This window comes from Alternaria alternata, assembly GCF_001642055.1.
Source record: "Alternaria alternata strain SRC1lrK2f unplaced genomic scaffold CC77scaffold_12, whole genome shotgun sequence".
Classification (NCBI taxonomy): domain Eukaryota; kingdom Fungi; phylum Ascomycota; class Dothideomycetes; order Pleosporales; family Pleosporaceae; genus Alternaria; species Alternaria alternata.
In genome coordinates, this window is record NW_017306201.1 from 117999 (window position 1) to 134080 (window position 16082).

Consider the following 16082-nt stretch of genomic DNA (forward strand, 5'->3'; position numbering starts at 1 on the left):
TTTTGTGAGGTTGATCTCGACAAGCTCATGAGGATCTGCAGTCTATCAGGTTGAGTAGTACATCTCTTCAAAACCTTGGTCTGGATACCTCGGCTTGCCCCCAACTGCGCTTCTTCGCTAGCGTACAGTGCACACGACTAGAGAGCCTTGCCGAAATACGCCGCACGTGGTTCGATATTTTCACACTTCGGCATCTTTGAACATTCCATAAGCAGCTTGTCAGGCCTAAGGTCTAGACCTCACAGCCAAACGGCCCTTCCCAGAGAACACGTAGTTGAACACAACATGCCGCATCTTCCAACGGCCGCCGACTCAGTCATCGTCTGAGATTTCAATGATCTCGGCCTGAGATGGCTGATCAGGATGTTGCAAAGCTTGCTCGCTGAAAGTCGTTCCCATAATCGTATACACGTAGTCATAAAAGGTGCTTGTTTCAGCAGTCCCGTCATCCATGCAGTCCTTAAGTTCCTCAAGATCTCTGCTAGATGCTTCAGTTCCCTTTGAATAATTGCAGCAAAACCACCATGAAAGGAACAGGGTGGTAAATGTAAGGATCTTGGGCATATCCCGAGGAAGGACGCCCTGCAGCTTTGTCTCTCCTTTGCATAACATGTTAACGCATGCTCTCATTTCTCTGATGAGGCTGGTCTTTCCAATGTTCTGAACCCGACCACGAATCATTTCGCGGTCGTTGGACTTCAATTCCTGGATGACTTTGGATACAACGCGCTTCCGGTCAAGATGCTCGACTAAATCTTCCCATCTCCAGCGGCGAACTGTAGCAATGGAGGCGCTCTCAGGTCCATCACCGTGATTAACAGGTGTACGCGTGGGAAAGGCGCCGTCTGGTTCAAAAGGCCCTAGTTGTGCATATTCAACTAGCTCCACGCTGTCAGCGATGACTGAGTCTCGCGTAGATGACCGGACACGATTATCAAACTGGTCTTCAGTTGTATGGGCTACAGTCCCAGTATCGTTGTCAAAGGGCAATACGTTCCCGTTCTCAATGTCAGATGAGCACGAGGGTGAGCCTAGATCGATAACCTCACTTGTTGGCTCGCCTCGATGAGTTGACGTATCTTGTCGTAGTCTTGATTGGTCGTCCAGTACGTGTTCTTCTTCGCCGCCGTGGACAGGTTCCAGTTTGTAAATATCGCGCAACCAAGCCGCATGCTCCATGCAATCCACAGTGCCTTCGAGGTTGCCACATCGTTGCCGTACTTGTTTCTGCAAAGATTGCTGTCAGCTTATGGTAGTAGAGTGATCGGGAAAGTATGATAGCTTACCGCATTGCTTCCTGGTTCCTTCATGATCTCGTTACAACATATATTCAATCTATGACTGAAATAATTGTGCTCTGTTCCATAGTGCTGTGCAAGCTTTTCTCGCTCGCCTTTTGCTTCAGCCTCGTTCCACACAGTTTCTGGATCTACCCTCTCTTTACTGGGAACGCCTTTGTTCGGTACCCAAGCATTTGTATAAAACTCGATTCGCTCGTTAATGATCCTAACAATCTCATCCTGGCTCGGCTTGGTCCGTTTGTTCGTCTCTTCGACTACATCATCATGCTGATCCTCATTTGTGTGCGTATCTTCTTCGCCAGCGTCCATCGGTCCAGAGTCGTCATCATCTTCCAGCTCGTCCTCGTCAGGTAGAGCTACGATCTGGTCGCCTCCAGCAATGTTCTGCCATTTCAGCAGATCACTGTAGGCCTCTTCGTTTGACTCTGCTTGCCGCAACGGTCCGCTGGCTGCCGCATTCGAATTCACTTGAGAACCAGAGGGTACACTGCGCAGCGGCGTTGTTGAGAGGTTAGTGATTTTCCTCCGCTTGTTACCTGCTTTGTCTGTAATGATAACACCTTCGGAGGTTCCAGTTCGCCGTACAGAGGGCGAGTTGTCTGCGCTATTGGTATGAAGCGCCATAGCATCAGGAATTTGTGCATCAGAGTAGCCCGCATTTCTGTATAGTGCGTTTGTGTGAAGGTCATCCGCTGTCCACAACCAGGGATCGCTCGCGGGCATTTCGCTAGTCCTCGAGCAGGACTGCTGTTACTTGTCGATGTTTCGCGACACCTAACAGTGTAGGAAGGCTATGGTAGTGGAAGATGCGACCATGTTTGAACCAGCTCTGAAGCGGAGCGGATTGGACAACGCGTGATGGAGGCAGGGCAGCCAATAAGGCAAGTGCGCGCCATCACTTGACCACGCGAGGAGGGGCAAACAGCACCAAAGCTCACAATTCAAAGCGAAGGTAGAGAGCAAACGAGCATCGTCTTATCGAACAATTGCTGGTGACTTATTACAACAGATGACTAAAGCCAATCGGTGTGTCTCGGGCTTTGGCGGGGCAGGATGAGGCAATTGCTCTAGCGCGGATAGCATTTGTAAGTCTTTCGTACCTAATCCGTTTGCCCTCTCGACAACAACCAAACCAGCTCAGCAATCAAAAGAATCATGTCGCCTACCGACTACCCGCCGGAGCTCTCGAAACAGGAGGAGGTGTATCTACTGTCCAATCTCAAGGATTGGTCGATAGCGCATGGTTTGGCGGTTCGCCCAGCTCCGTCATTCGTCCAGCCATCACAGGATCCATCTGGGGTTCTCGCAAGCACAGCACCAGTCACTCTGTTTCCAAGCTTGTTCCCTCGCTCCTGTTTTGACGAAGGACTCTCCATACAAAACGCTTACAACGAGTTGTACTCAGCTATTGCTAGAGATGAGTCGTGGCTAAAGAGCATCGTAGAGGAGCTTGTACATGTTGACGACTTCGTTGCAAAGCTATGGCAGACCCATCTTGAAGTCAAGAAGGAAGGCTATGTGCAAGACCTCTCGTTGGGTCTTTTTCGCTCAGACTACATGGTGCATCAAGACCCTTCGCAGTCCAATTCATCCCCTGGCTTGAAACAGGTCGAGTTCAATACTATTGCATCCTCATTTGGTGGACTATCCTCCCAAGTTTCCGCATTACACAAATACCTTCTTACCATCGACGCTTATCCTAATTCAACGTCATCCATTATCAAGCACGAGGCTTTGCGACAGAGCCAATCTGCTTCTTCCTTGGCAAAGGGTCTCGCTGCAGCACACAAGGCGTACGGAGCTTCGCGCACCAAACGTCCATTGTGTGTCCTGTTCGTTGTACAGGACCCGGAGAGAAACGTGTTCGACCAGAGACATCTCGAATACGCCTTACTTGAAGAAAGTGGCGTCCGCGCCTTCCGATTACCTTTCGGCGAGACGCTGTCTCACACACAACTCGACACAGACCGTACCTTGGTCTACACGCCACCAAATTCGCCATCAAAATCATATGAAGTGACGACAATCTACTTCCGAGCGGGGTATTCACCGGACGATTACTCAAAAGACGAAGATTGGCATGCCCGTGTTCAGCTTGAAAAAAGCCGTGCCATCAAGTGTCCGAGCGTATTGACTCAGCTCGCTGGCTGCAAAAAGGTCCAGCAAGTGCTTGCTACGCCACATTCTCCGCATCTTAAGCGATTCCTCCCTGATGAGAAGGTCGCTTCGCGTGTGCTGAAAACCTTCGCCCCCATCTATCCCCTAGATAACAGCGAGGCTGGCGAGGAAGCGAAGAAACTTGCGACAGACGCTTCGTCGGCTACCAAGTATGTGCTGAAACCTCAGCGAGAGGGAGGCGGAAATAACATCTACCGGAAAGCCATTCCACCATTCTTGCAGAAGTTGCCCGAGACTCATTGGCCGGCGTACATCCTTATGGAGATGATCGAGCCGCCTCCACTGACAAACGCCATTCTTCGGAACGGTGAGTTACAGAGGGGTGGCGTCATTTGCGAGCTTGGCGTATACGGTGTGTGTCTCTGGAGAAATGGAAATGGGGACAATCAAAAGGGCGAAATTCTGGAGAACTGGGAAGCCGGATATCTTCTCCGCACCAAGGGTGACCAAAGCGAGGAGGGTGGTGTGGCCGCGGGGTTCGGAGCGGTGGACAGCTTATGTCTGGTGGACGAATGAACACGCCGTTGAGCACGTATGCGCAGCTCGCTGCCAGACTGGTAGGAGCATTCGGTTAAAACGGTATTCTGAAGTCGTTCGCACGCATCTCCGATCGAACTCAAACTAAGGGTAAGCGACGCGATGTGCTGTACACTGTTAGCGCCGAGCTCTCGCAACGCAACCAACATCAATACATACCCGCCTTCAATGTGCCACAGACTGCATTTCCACTGCGTCCATCACTGAATTCTTTCAACAAATTAATATTGTGCGTGATCGAGGACGGCAATCGAGTCTCCGTCGTGTAACTCGCGGAAATGCTTGCGCCTCAAATTCGGAAGCTTTTTGCCTGTATTGGCAATCTTAACGGACCCACTATGATCTTGGGAGAACGTGCAGAGCCCAGCCTTCCATGTTGAAGATTCAAGTTGAATCTGTGCGACGACATATATGAAACAAAGATGGCAGTGCGATGCTTCGGAATACTTCGGAGTGCAAGGTGCGAGCATATGTCAGATCTGTTGGACTCGCATTACAGCTGTGAGAACTGTCTGTAGACCTGGTGAAGCTAGTGACAAGGAGGTTGGCAGGTCGATCGAATCGCTAGTGCTAACGTCAGGGAGGGAGCACGGAGACGATTCCCACGCTGATGTTCGTCAGAACTGGATCGTCGGCACTGCGCACGGCTGCCTGCAGATCTAGTGCTGCGGACATCTTCGGTTACAGGAGCTGCATTGTCGGTTGCAGGAGTTGCCGTATTAGTTGATTCCCGAGGCTATGATCCCCCTCTTCGGACAACGCGATGTTGTATCTTTCATTCGATCTAGAATCAAGATCTCCGCAGCTGAAGAAAAATGAAAGATCTTACATTTATCGAGGCTTTGAGGCTTGAACCTTGCGGCCGTACTACGGCTGAGTCTCCACGTTGGTTATGTGAGGAGCTCCTTTGTGGAGGGTCTTTATGCATACTGCGGCAGCTTATGCATGGATGCGTAGCACGATCCCTGTCTACAGAGATGGCAGCCCTACGAATGGCAGCACCTCAGCTCATGATACGTTCTCCTTCATCAACCTCTCACTGGACGTCAGCGCCAAATGCCTGCTTGGCTCAAGTAATCACGGCCCATCTTGCGTACGTACGCGTTCGCTTGTTGGAAACCTTCAGCGCAAGCCTCCCGATCGAATTATCGACGGCATTCGGCAACGTTGAACGCCTCATCGTTGTGTCTTTTGCATGGCATCGGGTACCGTCCGAACGCCCTCAGGTGTCATCGCTGGATCAGGACGATTAGATAAAAAAAACTAGACTTGTTTTACTCTAGGTGGCTGGAAGGCGTTGCTCGGAAAACGTTAGAATGGCTATGGCTAACGTCGCAATCTTAATTTCAACTTTGCAAAGGACCACACCACACCTGTTGCAGTATGGGTCATCCCAAAAAAGCCCGCCGTTTCTGACGCCGCCGAGCTCTATGGCAATGCTTTTTTCTCATTGCAGGAACAGACCCCTGCTCGCTAAGCCTCTCGCTTTTTGCGACCCGCGGGAGGAGTCGTAGATCTCCTAACCAGGCGGGCTGCCGCTGACCTACGGTTTCTGTTGTCCGATATATGCCCAGGTGCGCCTGCACCATTCATTACCTGTTTCCTGCATTCTTTTGCATTATCAACTTTGCGTATTGGCCGTTCGTGCCTACCACACTCCTTTTTATTCGCTCTTTATCACTCTTAGTAATCGGCTCTCGCTATCGACGCTCGCTCTTTGAAACAGTCCTTACCACGAGTCAACTTGCTATTTCTTCAATCTTTGTTCGTGCGTCATCTTTGCGCCCACCCTTCAGACCATATCAGGAGTCGCGCTTTCCTCTTCGAGTACCTTCGCAGGGACTGTTCGTCGCAACCTCCCTCTGTAATCGTAATTCCTCTATGGCATCGGAATCACTGTGCTAGACACGCGCTCTCTACACGGTCGCCATGCGCTTCTCATGTCACTATCTTATTCTCTGTCTGGCCTTGATTCTATGTCTGCAATTAGCAGGAGCAGCTCCCCATGCTGCAGTCCGCAGACAGGATGACAGCCCTTCCGCGGACTCGGCACCTCAAGGCCAGGACAGTGCTTCGCGAAATCCCTCTGCCACACCCAGACCATCGGAAGTTATCTCATCACAGACCGAGTCAGAACGTCCTTCATCAACACCAGTATCTTCGGTCAAACCATCAGAGACGCCAGTATCAAGCACCACCAACGATGTTCCCACCTCGATTCCAACTGATGGATCCTCACCAGTGAGCTCCGAGGGTAAGTTAAATTAATTGGGTCAATTATGACAAACTCAAACTGACCTTGGATTCAGAGAGCGAGCCTGCAGACTCAAAAGACCCACTGCCTATCCACCCAAAGCTCACCCCTGCTATGGGTATCACTGGAGTGCTATTGCTACTCTCTGGGATAGGGTATGCCATCGTTGGTATTAAAAATAAATGGTATGTACATTGATACTCATCTTCCAATATAGGCTGACCAGTTCAAGGGTGTACGTGTTCGGGTCTGCGGCCTACCTGACCGCCCTCGCAGTCACTGTATTGATTGTGTATCTTATGAACCCACCTGTTTCCGACGCAATCCAGGGAGCCTTCTTCGTGGCTGCCTTCTTTACCGGAGTGATCTTCGGTATACTATCACTGGTCTTCTCAGACATCACCGAAGGCTTTGGTTGCTTGCTCGGTGGCTTCTGCCTAAGCATGTGGTTCCTCAGCGTCAAAGACGGCGGCCTAATCACTTCGGGAACTGGTCGGGCAATCTTCATTGGTTGCATGTCAGCTGGAGGTTACTCGCTGGCTTTCAGCCACTACACGCGCACTTACGGTCTGATCGCATCAATCGCCTTCTCGGGTGCCACCGCTACCATTCTTGGTATCGACTGCCTGGCTGGCTCTGGGTGGAAGGAATTCTGGCTTTACCTCTGGAGTGAGTACTTATACGGTCCCTGCAGACTATTACTGACATTCACAGACTTGAACGATAACATCTTCCCTCTGGACACTAACACTTATCCGGTCACTAAGAACATCAAAGCCGAGCTGGCTGGTGTTGTTATCATCACAGTAGTCGGCATTGTCTCCCAGCTGCGCGTTTGGAAGCTGGTCAAACAGCATCGCGAAAAGGCCGCCGCTCAACAGCTTGAGAGACAGCAAGATCAGGACCGCGAAGAGGAGGAACAAGGACGTAAAGTGGAGGACAACTTCCAGAAAGAACGTGCTCAATGGGAGGCCGCATATGGTGGAAAGGATGCACCCGAGACCAGCGTCCGATCCTCCGTCTCAAGTCCCAAAGGCTCCACCCATATCGAAGAGAAGGAAGTCTATGGAAATGACAGCGTGGAAAAACTCAACGTACCGAACACCGGATTGACACGATCAGTCACTAACAGCCCGGACCCTGGTGCTAGCGTTACTATCCGTGTTTTGAATGAGGACGCAATCGAACAGCTTGACCCGGAAACACCAATGTCCGAAAACCAACTTGGGATCCAGATGGATGAGGGCGAGAAGGCTTTGCCTGCGGCTCCAGAGGATGGCTCGATGCCTACTCTGGCCAAGAGTAACAGCCTACGCCCTTCAGCTCCACCGCCTCCTCCATCAGTCGTTCCACTCCCATTCAAAGTTCCTAGCGAAGAAGATGCGCGTAGCGACGACGACGATAATGCCTCCGTATCTGCTGTTCCTGAGTCCGATCTCGAAGCCGAAGAGTCGCGGCGTCTGTCAAAGCGCGTTTCCGATGTCTCTGCCATGAGACAGCGGATTTCCAGGGACATGGTTGCTTCACAAGAGGCTATGATGGGAATGCGACCTGACGAAGATGACCGCGCCTCGTCTCTTGCCGCCACTTTGGACGATGATCTCGATGCGCTGTCTTCTCATGATCTTTCCCCATTGCCATCACCAGTCGGAGCCGAGAACGACAATCCACTAGAAAGACCTGGACTTAAGAGGCAAGATTCCGACACAGTACCGTCCAGGAAGAATGCATCGACCGAAAACGTCACACCAACATCTCTCACTACCAGCACCGACCCCAAGGTGGAACTGCCACATAAGAAGCAGCTAACCAAGCAGGACTCTGTAGTCGGGGCTGAAAAGAGCTTATCCAACTCTAAAGCCAACAGTGAACACTCGAAGTCTAACCAATCTGAATCGCTATCTCAAGGCTCACCATTGGAACAAGGCGGATCACAGATTGGCAGTCTTGCTGACAATGTATTGCCTGAGAAACTGTCAAAGGTAGCCCTATCTTACCGCACGAACGAATGGGCGAAGCATCTCGAGGCCGCCGACAAACCGGATTACGAAGACATGTTCCGACCTTCGTCTCCAGGGGTTATGCTAGCGAATGGGCAAGAGGAGAAGCCGGCACCTGTCAGTGAAGAGCTCGCAGCTGATCTATATGACAACAAGCGCGACTCGCGGAGGATGTCGACTGGAAGCAGGACCCAACGGAACAGCAGCAACGGACTACGACGAAACACTTCCACCTTCTCTCAGGAGTCACTCACCAACCAGCGTTCCATGACGCATTCGCCTTCTATCGCATCTCCCGGCATTCTCTCCCGGTCTAATTCCAACATAAGACAAGACACTCTTTCGCCTCTGCCCAGCAACACGCTGTTGAGCAAGCGCGAGAGTCTAATCAAGAACCGGGCATCAGCACTATCCCCCCAAACCTCATCGACAAATCTCCTAGCACAACATGAAGAAGAAGAGATGACACTGGCACAACGCCGTCAATTGCTCCAGCAGCAGCAACTGTTGTCGCCCACTCTCTCACACCAAACATCATTGAGGTCGCCAGGAAGAACACCACCATCGGCTTCGCAGAAGTGGCAGCAGAAGCCCTGGGCCACCAAGGGTGCTCCAGCAGGGTTCGACTCGCATCAGCCCAAACGCGCGAACAGCAGCGCTCAATCGGAGCAGAAGCGTGAACAACTCTACGCAGGCTGGCGCGATACTATGCGCGACATCCAACCGCCACAGACAGCGGCCCACATTGCAGAACAACAGCGCGCAGCGTTGATCATGGACAGGAGACAGAAGGAGATGGAGAAGCAACAGCGCGAGCTGATGCAGCAGCAGCGTGCTAGTCAGATGGACAGCATGATGCGCAGCGGGCAGATGATGGATGCACACAGAGAGGCGATGAGGAAGATGCAGGCGAATGCCAACCGACACACTTAACTGTGAATATTTCCTTGGAGTTGAATGCGCGAGAGTTTGGAGCCGGCGGGCCCGTACGACCTTATTTTTCGGTAAATGTAGTAGGTTTCTTTCTTATTATTATGCAAAGCCTTTGAGCATTGCGACTAGGTCATGTCATCATGATGGATAGGGATGGACATGAGGGACGCGTTATTTTGACGTACATATACCAGTGATATACCATTTGCATGAGGGAGGATTTTGTCTTTATATACAAGCAAGCGGCACAACTTGCGGCGCTATACCAATATCATAACCATAACATATGAACAAGCATTTCGGCAGCAATGTGTGGTGATGGGTGTGTGCTCTATTGATCGTCGAAAGTAGCCGACGAGTTATATCTGGGATGACGAAGTCACAGGCGTTTGGACTATGACGATGCTTGGAGTCCTGTCAAAGTGAGGCTGGAGGATTGATTAGATATGAGCTGTGCCGCAGCCACCTGTCTCGCGACACGTCTCGAGGTAAGCACAACAGGCAGACTTGGTATGGTAGCAGCCACTGCACAGACAGGTGCTGACATCATTCGTGGGTTAGTATCGGAACAAAGTGTGAAAAGGGGGCAAGTGTGATTGACAGGCAATGGAGCTAACATGGCACACGGACGAACCTGTCTAGATGAAAGCAAGTGCGCGATCCGGCGACACGGATCCGGGAAGAGCTGACGGCGCGGCGGTGGGATGTGGCTTGTGTGGTGGGTGATTGCAGGGCTTATTCGCTACTCATGGGCAAGAGATGGTGAGATGTTGTCATGTGTGTAGTGAGATGGACAGGGTAGGCATTGATCGGATCGACGGGGGTCCTGATGAGGACGAGCATAAAGTGTGAGATGGTTACATATACATGGACGATGACGATGGTCGCTGGGCCGTGTTTGAGGCCGGCAGACACTGGGACCGAGGTAGTGCTAGCGAATATGGAATACTGTGGGCGGGCTGAGAATAACTTTGGCTCTAGACATTTTGTGTGCGTCGTCACGGGCAGCGACAGCGGACGACGGTTGGCAACGGCTGGCCGCCTGGCCGGCTGGATGTGCCCGCGACGTACGTATTCCAACGTCTGGTAGGTGGTAGTAGTAGTTTTAATTGCAGCCATGGATCAGTTTGGCAGGCAATGCCGGGCAGGGTGGGTTAGGCGGTCGTCAGTGTGATGTGATATAACATGTAGGACTGGTTGTTCGGTTCGGTCGCTGCAGGGCTTAATGCAGGCACCTCTGTCGGAAGGGCCTCAGCTGCAGGGGTTACCGTTATTCGGCAGGGCAGTCCTCAGGGCAGCACAAGCCACGGTCCAGCAATGTCGCGCCGGGGAAGCATGGGAGCAGCACTGCACTGGTGGTGCCCAAGTCCAAGTGTGGCCGGACGAGGCGGAGGGGGATCTGGTGGCAGGCCTGCTCGTGTCCATGTGTCGTGCGCGTGTTTTGTACAAGAAGAAGCAAACACCCGGCCTTGCTCCCCTTTCGAAGCGAGTTTTTTTCCTGATGCGTGTCCAAAGTTTATATCCATGGCCCGTCTCTGCCTCTGCTACTACCACTGTGGACATTGCGACATTGTGAGACACTGACACGCGACAAGACCACCACCAGTGACTTTTCCTGCGAACGTCACCTGCTGCTCGTCACATACAACAGCAGCCCTCTCTACCATCGTCATCGTCACCACCGACACGCCCTCTCTCGCCATCGTCACCCATCCGCCCGCCGCCCGCCTGTGTTGACCGGCCGTCGCTGCAGGCCCGATGCAGTGAGCATGGACCACTTGGGACCCCTAAGGAATTCACCACCAACGCCTTCACCCCGTTCACCGTCACCACGACGACTCCACGCCCGCCCGCCGCTGCTTACCCGTCGCCTTCTGCGTCGCCAGTGCCTGCCCGCTGGTCGCTGACGAACCGCATCTTCAACCTCAATCTGCGCTCGCTGTACCAGGGTCCGCCGCGCCTGCCCGCCTCGCGTCTCTGGAACCCCGTCAACTCTTCTCCACGCACCCTCCAGGTCGAGAATCCCGCCCCCGCAGCAGCACACGCAGCACCTACCGGTGTCTTGTACCCGCCGCTGCGAACTGCCCCGCGCGAAGAGCACTACCCGAACCTGCCCATTGAGAGGGACGTCGGCGCCAGAGAGGACGGCCGCGACGAGTACCCTCTGCTATCCCTTCCAGAGCAGCGCCTCAGTCGCCAGAGCCCTGTGCCGAGCTCCCTCGCTGTCCAACGTTCCACGTGCGAGGACAGCATCAGCGGTCGCACCAGCATCGCCCTTCCGCGCGATCGAAGAAGCCAGCAGCTATCCCAGCCGCCCACCCCAGGACCTGCCATGGCTTCTGGCGCGAATCCCAGAGACAGCGTGTCGCCCGCGCCGCAAGTCGACAAGGACATTGAAGCCGGTCGCAACCACCAGCACCCGCAGCAGCAGCAGCCGGGCATGCTGTCGCGCGTCTCCCTGCCCAGCTCCCGACGCACCTCACTAGGCTCCCGACGATCAGGGTCTGCAGGTGACGACGACGCTGACGCCGCGTCCGAGTTTCCGTGGGGTCCCTCGCATCCCTGCTTTCCCCATCCGAACCCGCATGTGCCACTGGATTCCGAGCTGTACAACACGACGCGCATCATCCGCATAAAGCGCGACTGGATGACCAAGGGTGACCTGGCCCCGACATTTGCCAACCTATACCCCGAGATATTGGACCCACTCGTCACCGAAGACGACTTCCGGATACTGATCAAGAAGATCAACGATACCCTAATTGACGCCTTTGATCCCTTCACCTTCCGCGCCTGTCTCGACACCGTCATGGGCATCGCTACTTTCTGGTTGTGGGAAGATGCGGGGTTCACAGGTGTGAAGAAGCAATTAGCAGAGCTGGAGCGCTGGATCGAAGACTGGAACCGGGACATTGGCGCAAAAGAAGCCGTCAAAATTATCCCATTACGGCGGACCGGATATCTGACAGTATGTGCACACGCATATTTCAATTAGAGCTAGACTAACTTATTCCCCCAGCTCGACGTGCAAATACCAGACCCTCATCTCGGTCCCGACACAGGTACGCGACCACACACGCAAGAAGAAAATCACCCCGACGAAGCGCCACGGCAGCAGCACGACCAATATTTACCATACCCCATTACACCTACCCTACAGGTTAATTCCCAACCACCCATCATCGAAGCGCAGTCGTAATACACATACACACACACACATAGCATATGAGGACAGAGAAAACTAGGATAACAGTTTAGGAACGATACCACGGGTTTAGCGGCATCAGCACCGGTCGTTGAGGAGTTTGTTGGCCATACGTCTGCTTGGGGGGCCATTTTGTTGACTCTTCCTTTTTTCTTTTCTCCCGTGTCACGACATACAGTACACACATCTGCGGCGACGCAAAACACACAAGTCATAATGTTTCCTTTTCCTCGTTTATCGCCTGTTGGGCTCTTGTTCCTGTTTGTTTTTGCACGATCGATTTTTTCCGATTTTCCTTCCGATACCCTGCTGCCGTATTCATTCGCGATACCGTATCGCGACCTTCTGTTTGTGCTGGCCTAGTACCTGGTAGACGCCCTGTTGTGGCGTAAGCAAATAACAACAATTATTAATCATCCTCCCTGCTACTACCGTCACACCGTGCCACCCATCGTCTGCTTTTCTCGCAGCAATCCGGCGGCACTTGAAGCGCTATGTCTTCTTTGTGTGGCGAGGCAACTGACTCGACATTCGCCTCAGTCTTGCATTGCCTCGCATTGACACCGTCATTTCCCAACGTTGGTGTTGCCCTTGTTGGAGCTGACTGCATGATCCTGGCGGTACGCGTTTCAGCTGTCATGACGTGTTGGTGTAATGACTCGATTTACAAAGTTTATATGTTGACGCCATGGCAGGGTAGAGACTCAGGGTTGCCCGAGCTAAGTCCTGGGCATAGAGAGAGTGGGGAGGAAATGTAAGTGGGAAGGACGTGATTTGGTGTATGTGCATGATGAGAAAGTCCTGTGGAAATGGTAACACGTTGGAAGTAAAAAGTGAACGGTTGAATCTGAATCATTGATCGCGATATGGTAGCATATGTCCTTGCAAGTTCAACGCATACGCCTAGCCGTTCTTCCGCTGCCCTTGGATTTCAATTATGAGACATTATCCAAACCTCTGCTTCCTAGTATCGTTTGTAGCTGGGCTGTAGTTGGTAGAGGTAATGGGGGAAGATACTGATCTTCTGCCATCTCTCAAGGGCTCTAGATTGGCGGCGACGCGTAGGTTGACGTTGCGGGTTACGATACGGCTATTGATGTAAGCAAATAATAAGACGGGACGTTGAGATATAACAAGACGTATTGTACTTACCGATTCGCAGGCAGAGTGAAACACGGATGCCAGCCTATTGATCCCCTCTCAACGTCTTCTTGAGACTGCTCATCAATGACCCAATACCACGCCGCGAACTGGGCTTCTTCTTGCATGTCTGTCACATGCTTCATCACGCCGTCGTATACTTGTGGACAGAATGACCGCGGGATGAGGCCATTCGCGTCGAGCGATGCAGCGGGTAGCATGTCAGGAACGGCGGCATAGGAGAGTGTGCGCCAAGTCATGTTGAACATTATCTCTGTTGGTGAGAATTTGGATTCCATGGTTCGTCTTGGAGGAAATCCGGATTCCACTCTCGATGGCCGTTCAACTCGGATCATGATAGGGAGCGAAGGGTACGGGCTAAAGTAATCATTTGCAGTCGCGGCAGTGGTTTCTGTCGAGAGCGTATTGTGAAAGGCTTAGAGTGTCTGTGTAGACGTGCAAGCATATTCGTCGGGGTAAGAAATGGGCGCTGGCAGGTGGAGGTGACTTGTGAAATGGAAGAATGGGTGTTGGTTGAACACGAAAGTCAAGGCAACCAGTCTTGGTAGTGACTGTGAAAGAGCAAACGGAGACATTGGTAGACGACTCTAAGCTCAGTAAAAATCATTGTTTCACGTTCTACCTGAATCCATTGTCTTATCAATACAGTCTACTACGCTTCTTGCACACACTCAAAGCTATGCGATACAAAACTTGAAGACGATCGAATCTTTAATACTCTAGAATGCAATACCAGTTGTCCACCATGTATCTCCGCTATGCCACCGTACCAGTTGCCCACCCCAGCACCACAATCCGTCTCTTGCATCAGGACCGAATCCTAGACCTCGGAACAAGGAAAGAGGAACCGGCTCGAAAAGCCATACACCACCTCTCGCAAAGTCGTCGCAGAGAAGATGGGCTGTGAAGTAGAACCAGACGTGGACATAGAGGAAGGTGAATCCCTGCTTCAGTGAACCAGGTAGATTGCGACCTAGTCCAGCGGATTTCGCGGCTTGTGTTAAAGTGACTTCAGCGAAGATACCGAGCGCTTGGAGAAGGAAGAATGCCATTGGTCCTCGAAGTGGTCGGGTGTCTCCAGCACAAGTCCAACTCCCACTACCGTGTACGAAGCCGCTCAAGAAGAAAGCGATGAACAGTTGTAAAGCTTTTGCTGCAGGACTCTTCTTATCCATACCAAAAACCTCAATAAGCTTGCGGCTTGGTTCCTGGAATGCAAACCGAAAAGTTTGGTGCCACCAACTTCCCCACCACCCGGCTAGTCCTTTGTTTAGAACGACGCTATACGGTGCCCAGGTTTCGGGGTACATCCACGGTTCTGCACGCGCTCCGAGGAGAGAGGGAGAGAGCAAACCAGAGAAGACGAGCGGTCCTAGGGAGAAGATGGTTTGGAGCGCGTATTTGACAGCGAGCATAGACAGGGTCAGATGGTATATGTGAGTTAGGACCGGACTGTTTGTGAGGATGGAAGGAAGGTATGTCGGTGGTGCTCTGTCGACATAGCCCCAAAAATAAGGATCCCACATCATTGTCGTCTTCAGTGCATCTATGATGAAGTAACCTTTTACAAATGTCCACGCATTCTTCCTGAGCAACTCTTTCCTGTCTGTATAGAGCTTTACTTGTCCATCGTGGATCCTGTACGAGTGTTTTGGCACCACGTCACCTGAGTTGGCGTGTAGTTGCTCCTGGATGAACTTGGGAGGCGGTGGGAGAGCAGAAGTTCGCCAGTTCCAGCCCATGCCGCGGAAGTTGCAGAATATATCCAGGACCCAGTCGAGACGCTCGGCGAAAGGCCTGAGCGGATAAGGCTGCCATGCGAACTGGCCATGGCGATCTCTTGGTCCGGCTGAACTATTGACGACATCCTCTTCTGTAGCATGTTCCGTATCTTCTTTGGCATTTTCAGCACTGCTATTCGGTCTGTTCTTCTCTTTTGCTTGGTTTCGATCGGATCCGAAAACGCCTTCCATTCTTTCAATACGCATGAAGTCCGTTTGTGCATCGTTACACACTATAATTGCTCCCACCCACGCCACGCTCCATGCATTGATTAGGCCAATCCCCAAAGCTGGCGCTACGGCCCTCGTCCTTGTGTATAAATTACTGTACGTTGCAAAGCCCGTCATCCATGCAAACGCCAAGTATCGAGACCTCTTGAGCCATGGCCGATTCTGATGTGGGACAAGAAGGTATATAATGACAACAAGCGCACCGATTGTTCCCCAGGGATATAGAAAGGGTTGGTATTCTCCAGATGCGACAGCTTTGTCATACTGAGCGTGGTAGTGATTTATCAAATCGTGATGCGAGTGCGGCCAAGGGTCTGAGGATTTGAACAACATGCTTGCGGTACGGAACGAAAAACGGCACACTGGTAAGAAACAGACGACATAGGAAAGAAAGAAAATATACTAAGCACCTGGAATCACAAAACAAACAAGCGTGGCGCGAAATGCTGATGGCATTCTAGATGACGCACTGCATCTTGCGTGTGCGCTAGGCTGAAAGAG

At 52.1% G+C, this 16082-nt stretch overlaps 5 protein-coding genes across 5 annotated transcripts; 3 read left to right on the forward strand and 2 right to left on the reverse strand.

The window, feature by feature from the left end:
• Positions 1-183: 183 nt before the first annotated feature.
• CC77DRAFT_131833 (hypothetical protein) lies at positions 184-2240 on the reverse strand. Its single transcript, XM_018530185.1, has 2 exons — positions 1287-2240; positions 184-1227 (listed from the first exon to the last, which is right to left on the reverse strand). The coding sequence occupies exons 1-2, from the start codon at positions 2022-2024 to the stop codon at positions 313-315; spliced, it is 1653 nt and encodes a 550-aa protein (XP_018385046.1). The 5' UTR covers positions 2025-2240; the 3' UTR covers positions 184-312.
• A 3-nt stretch (positions 2241-2243) lies between these two features.
• On the forward strand, positions 2244-4196 carry CC77DRAFT_1021015 (glutathione synthetase large chain). Its single transcript, XM_018525182.1, has 2 exons — positions 2244-2386; positions 2443-4196. The coding sequence occupies exon 2, from the start codon at positions 2457-2459 to the stop codon at positions 3993-3995; it is 1539 nt and encodes a 512-aa protein (XP_018385047.1). The 5' UTR covers positions 2244-2386; positions 2443-2456; the 3' UTR covers positions 3996-4196.
• A 1749-nt stretch (positions 4197-5945) lies between these two features.
• Positions 5946-9203, forward strand: CC77DRAFT_1061974 (hypothetical protein; the record flags this gene model as incomplete). The annotated part of the gene is made up of 4 exons (XM_018528482.1): positions 5946-6270; positions 6326-6455; positions 6503-6939; positions 6985-9203. The coding sequence occupies 4 exons, from the start codon at positions 5946-5948 to the stop codon at positions 9201-9203; spliced, it is 3111 nt and encodes a 1036-aa protein (XP_018385048.1).
• Positions 9204-10727: 1524 nt separating this feature from the next.
• CC77DRAFT_1095373 (hypothetical protein) lies at positions 10728-12720 on the forward strand (the record flags this gene model as incomplete). The annotated part of the gene is made up of 3 exons (XM_018529793.1): positions 10728-10775; positions 10858-12171; positions 12223-12720. 3 exons carry the CDS (start codon positions 10728-10730, stop codon positions 12400-12402), a joined length of 1542 nt encoding a protein of 513 aa, XP_018385049.1. The 3' UTR covers positions 12403-12720.
• A 1447-nt stretch (positions 12721-14167) lies between these two features.
• CC77DRAFT_1021021 (hypothetical protein) lies at positions 14168-16013 on the reverse strand. The gene has a single exon (XM_018525183.1). The coding sequence runs from the start codon at positions 15912-15914 to the stop codon at positions 14289-14291; it is 1626 nt and encodes a 541-aa protein (XP_018385050.1). The 5' UTR covers positions 15915-16013; the 3' UTR covers positions 14168-14288.
• Positions 16014-16082: the final 69 nt, after the last annotated feature.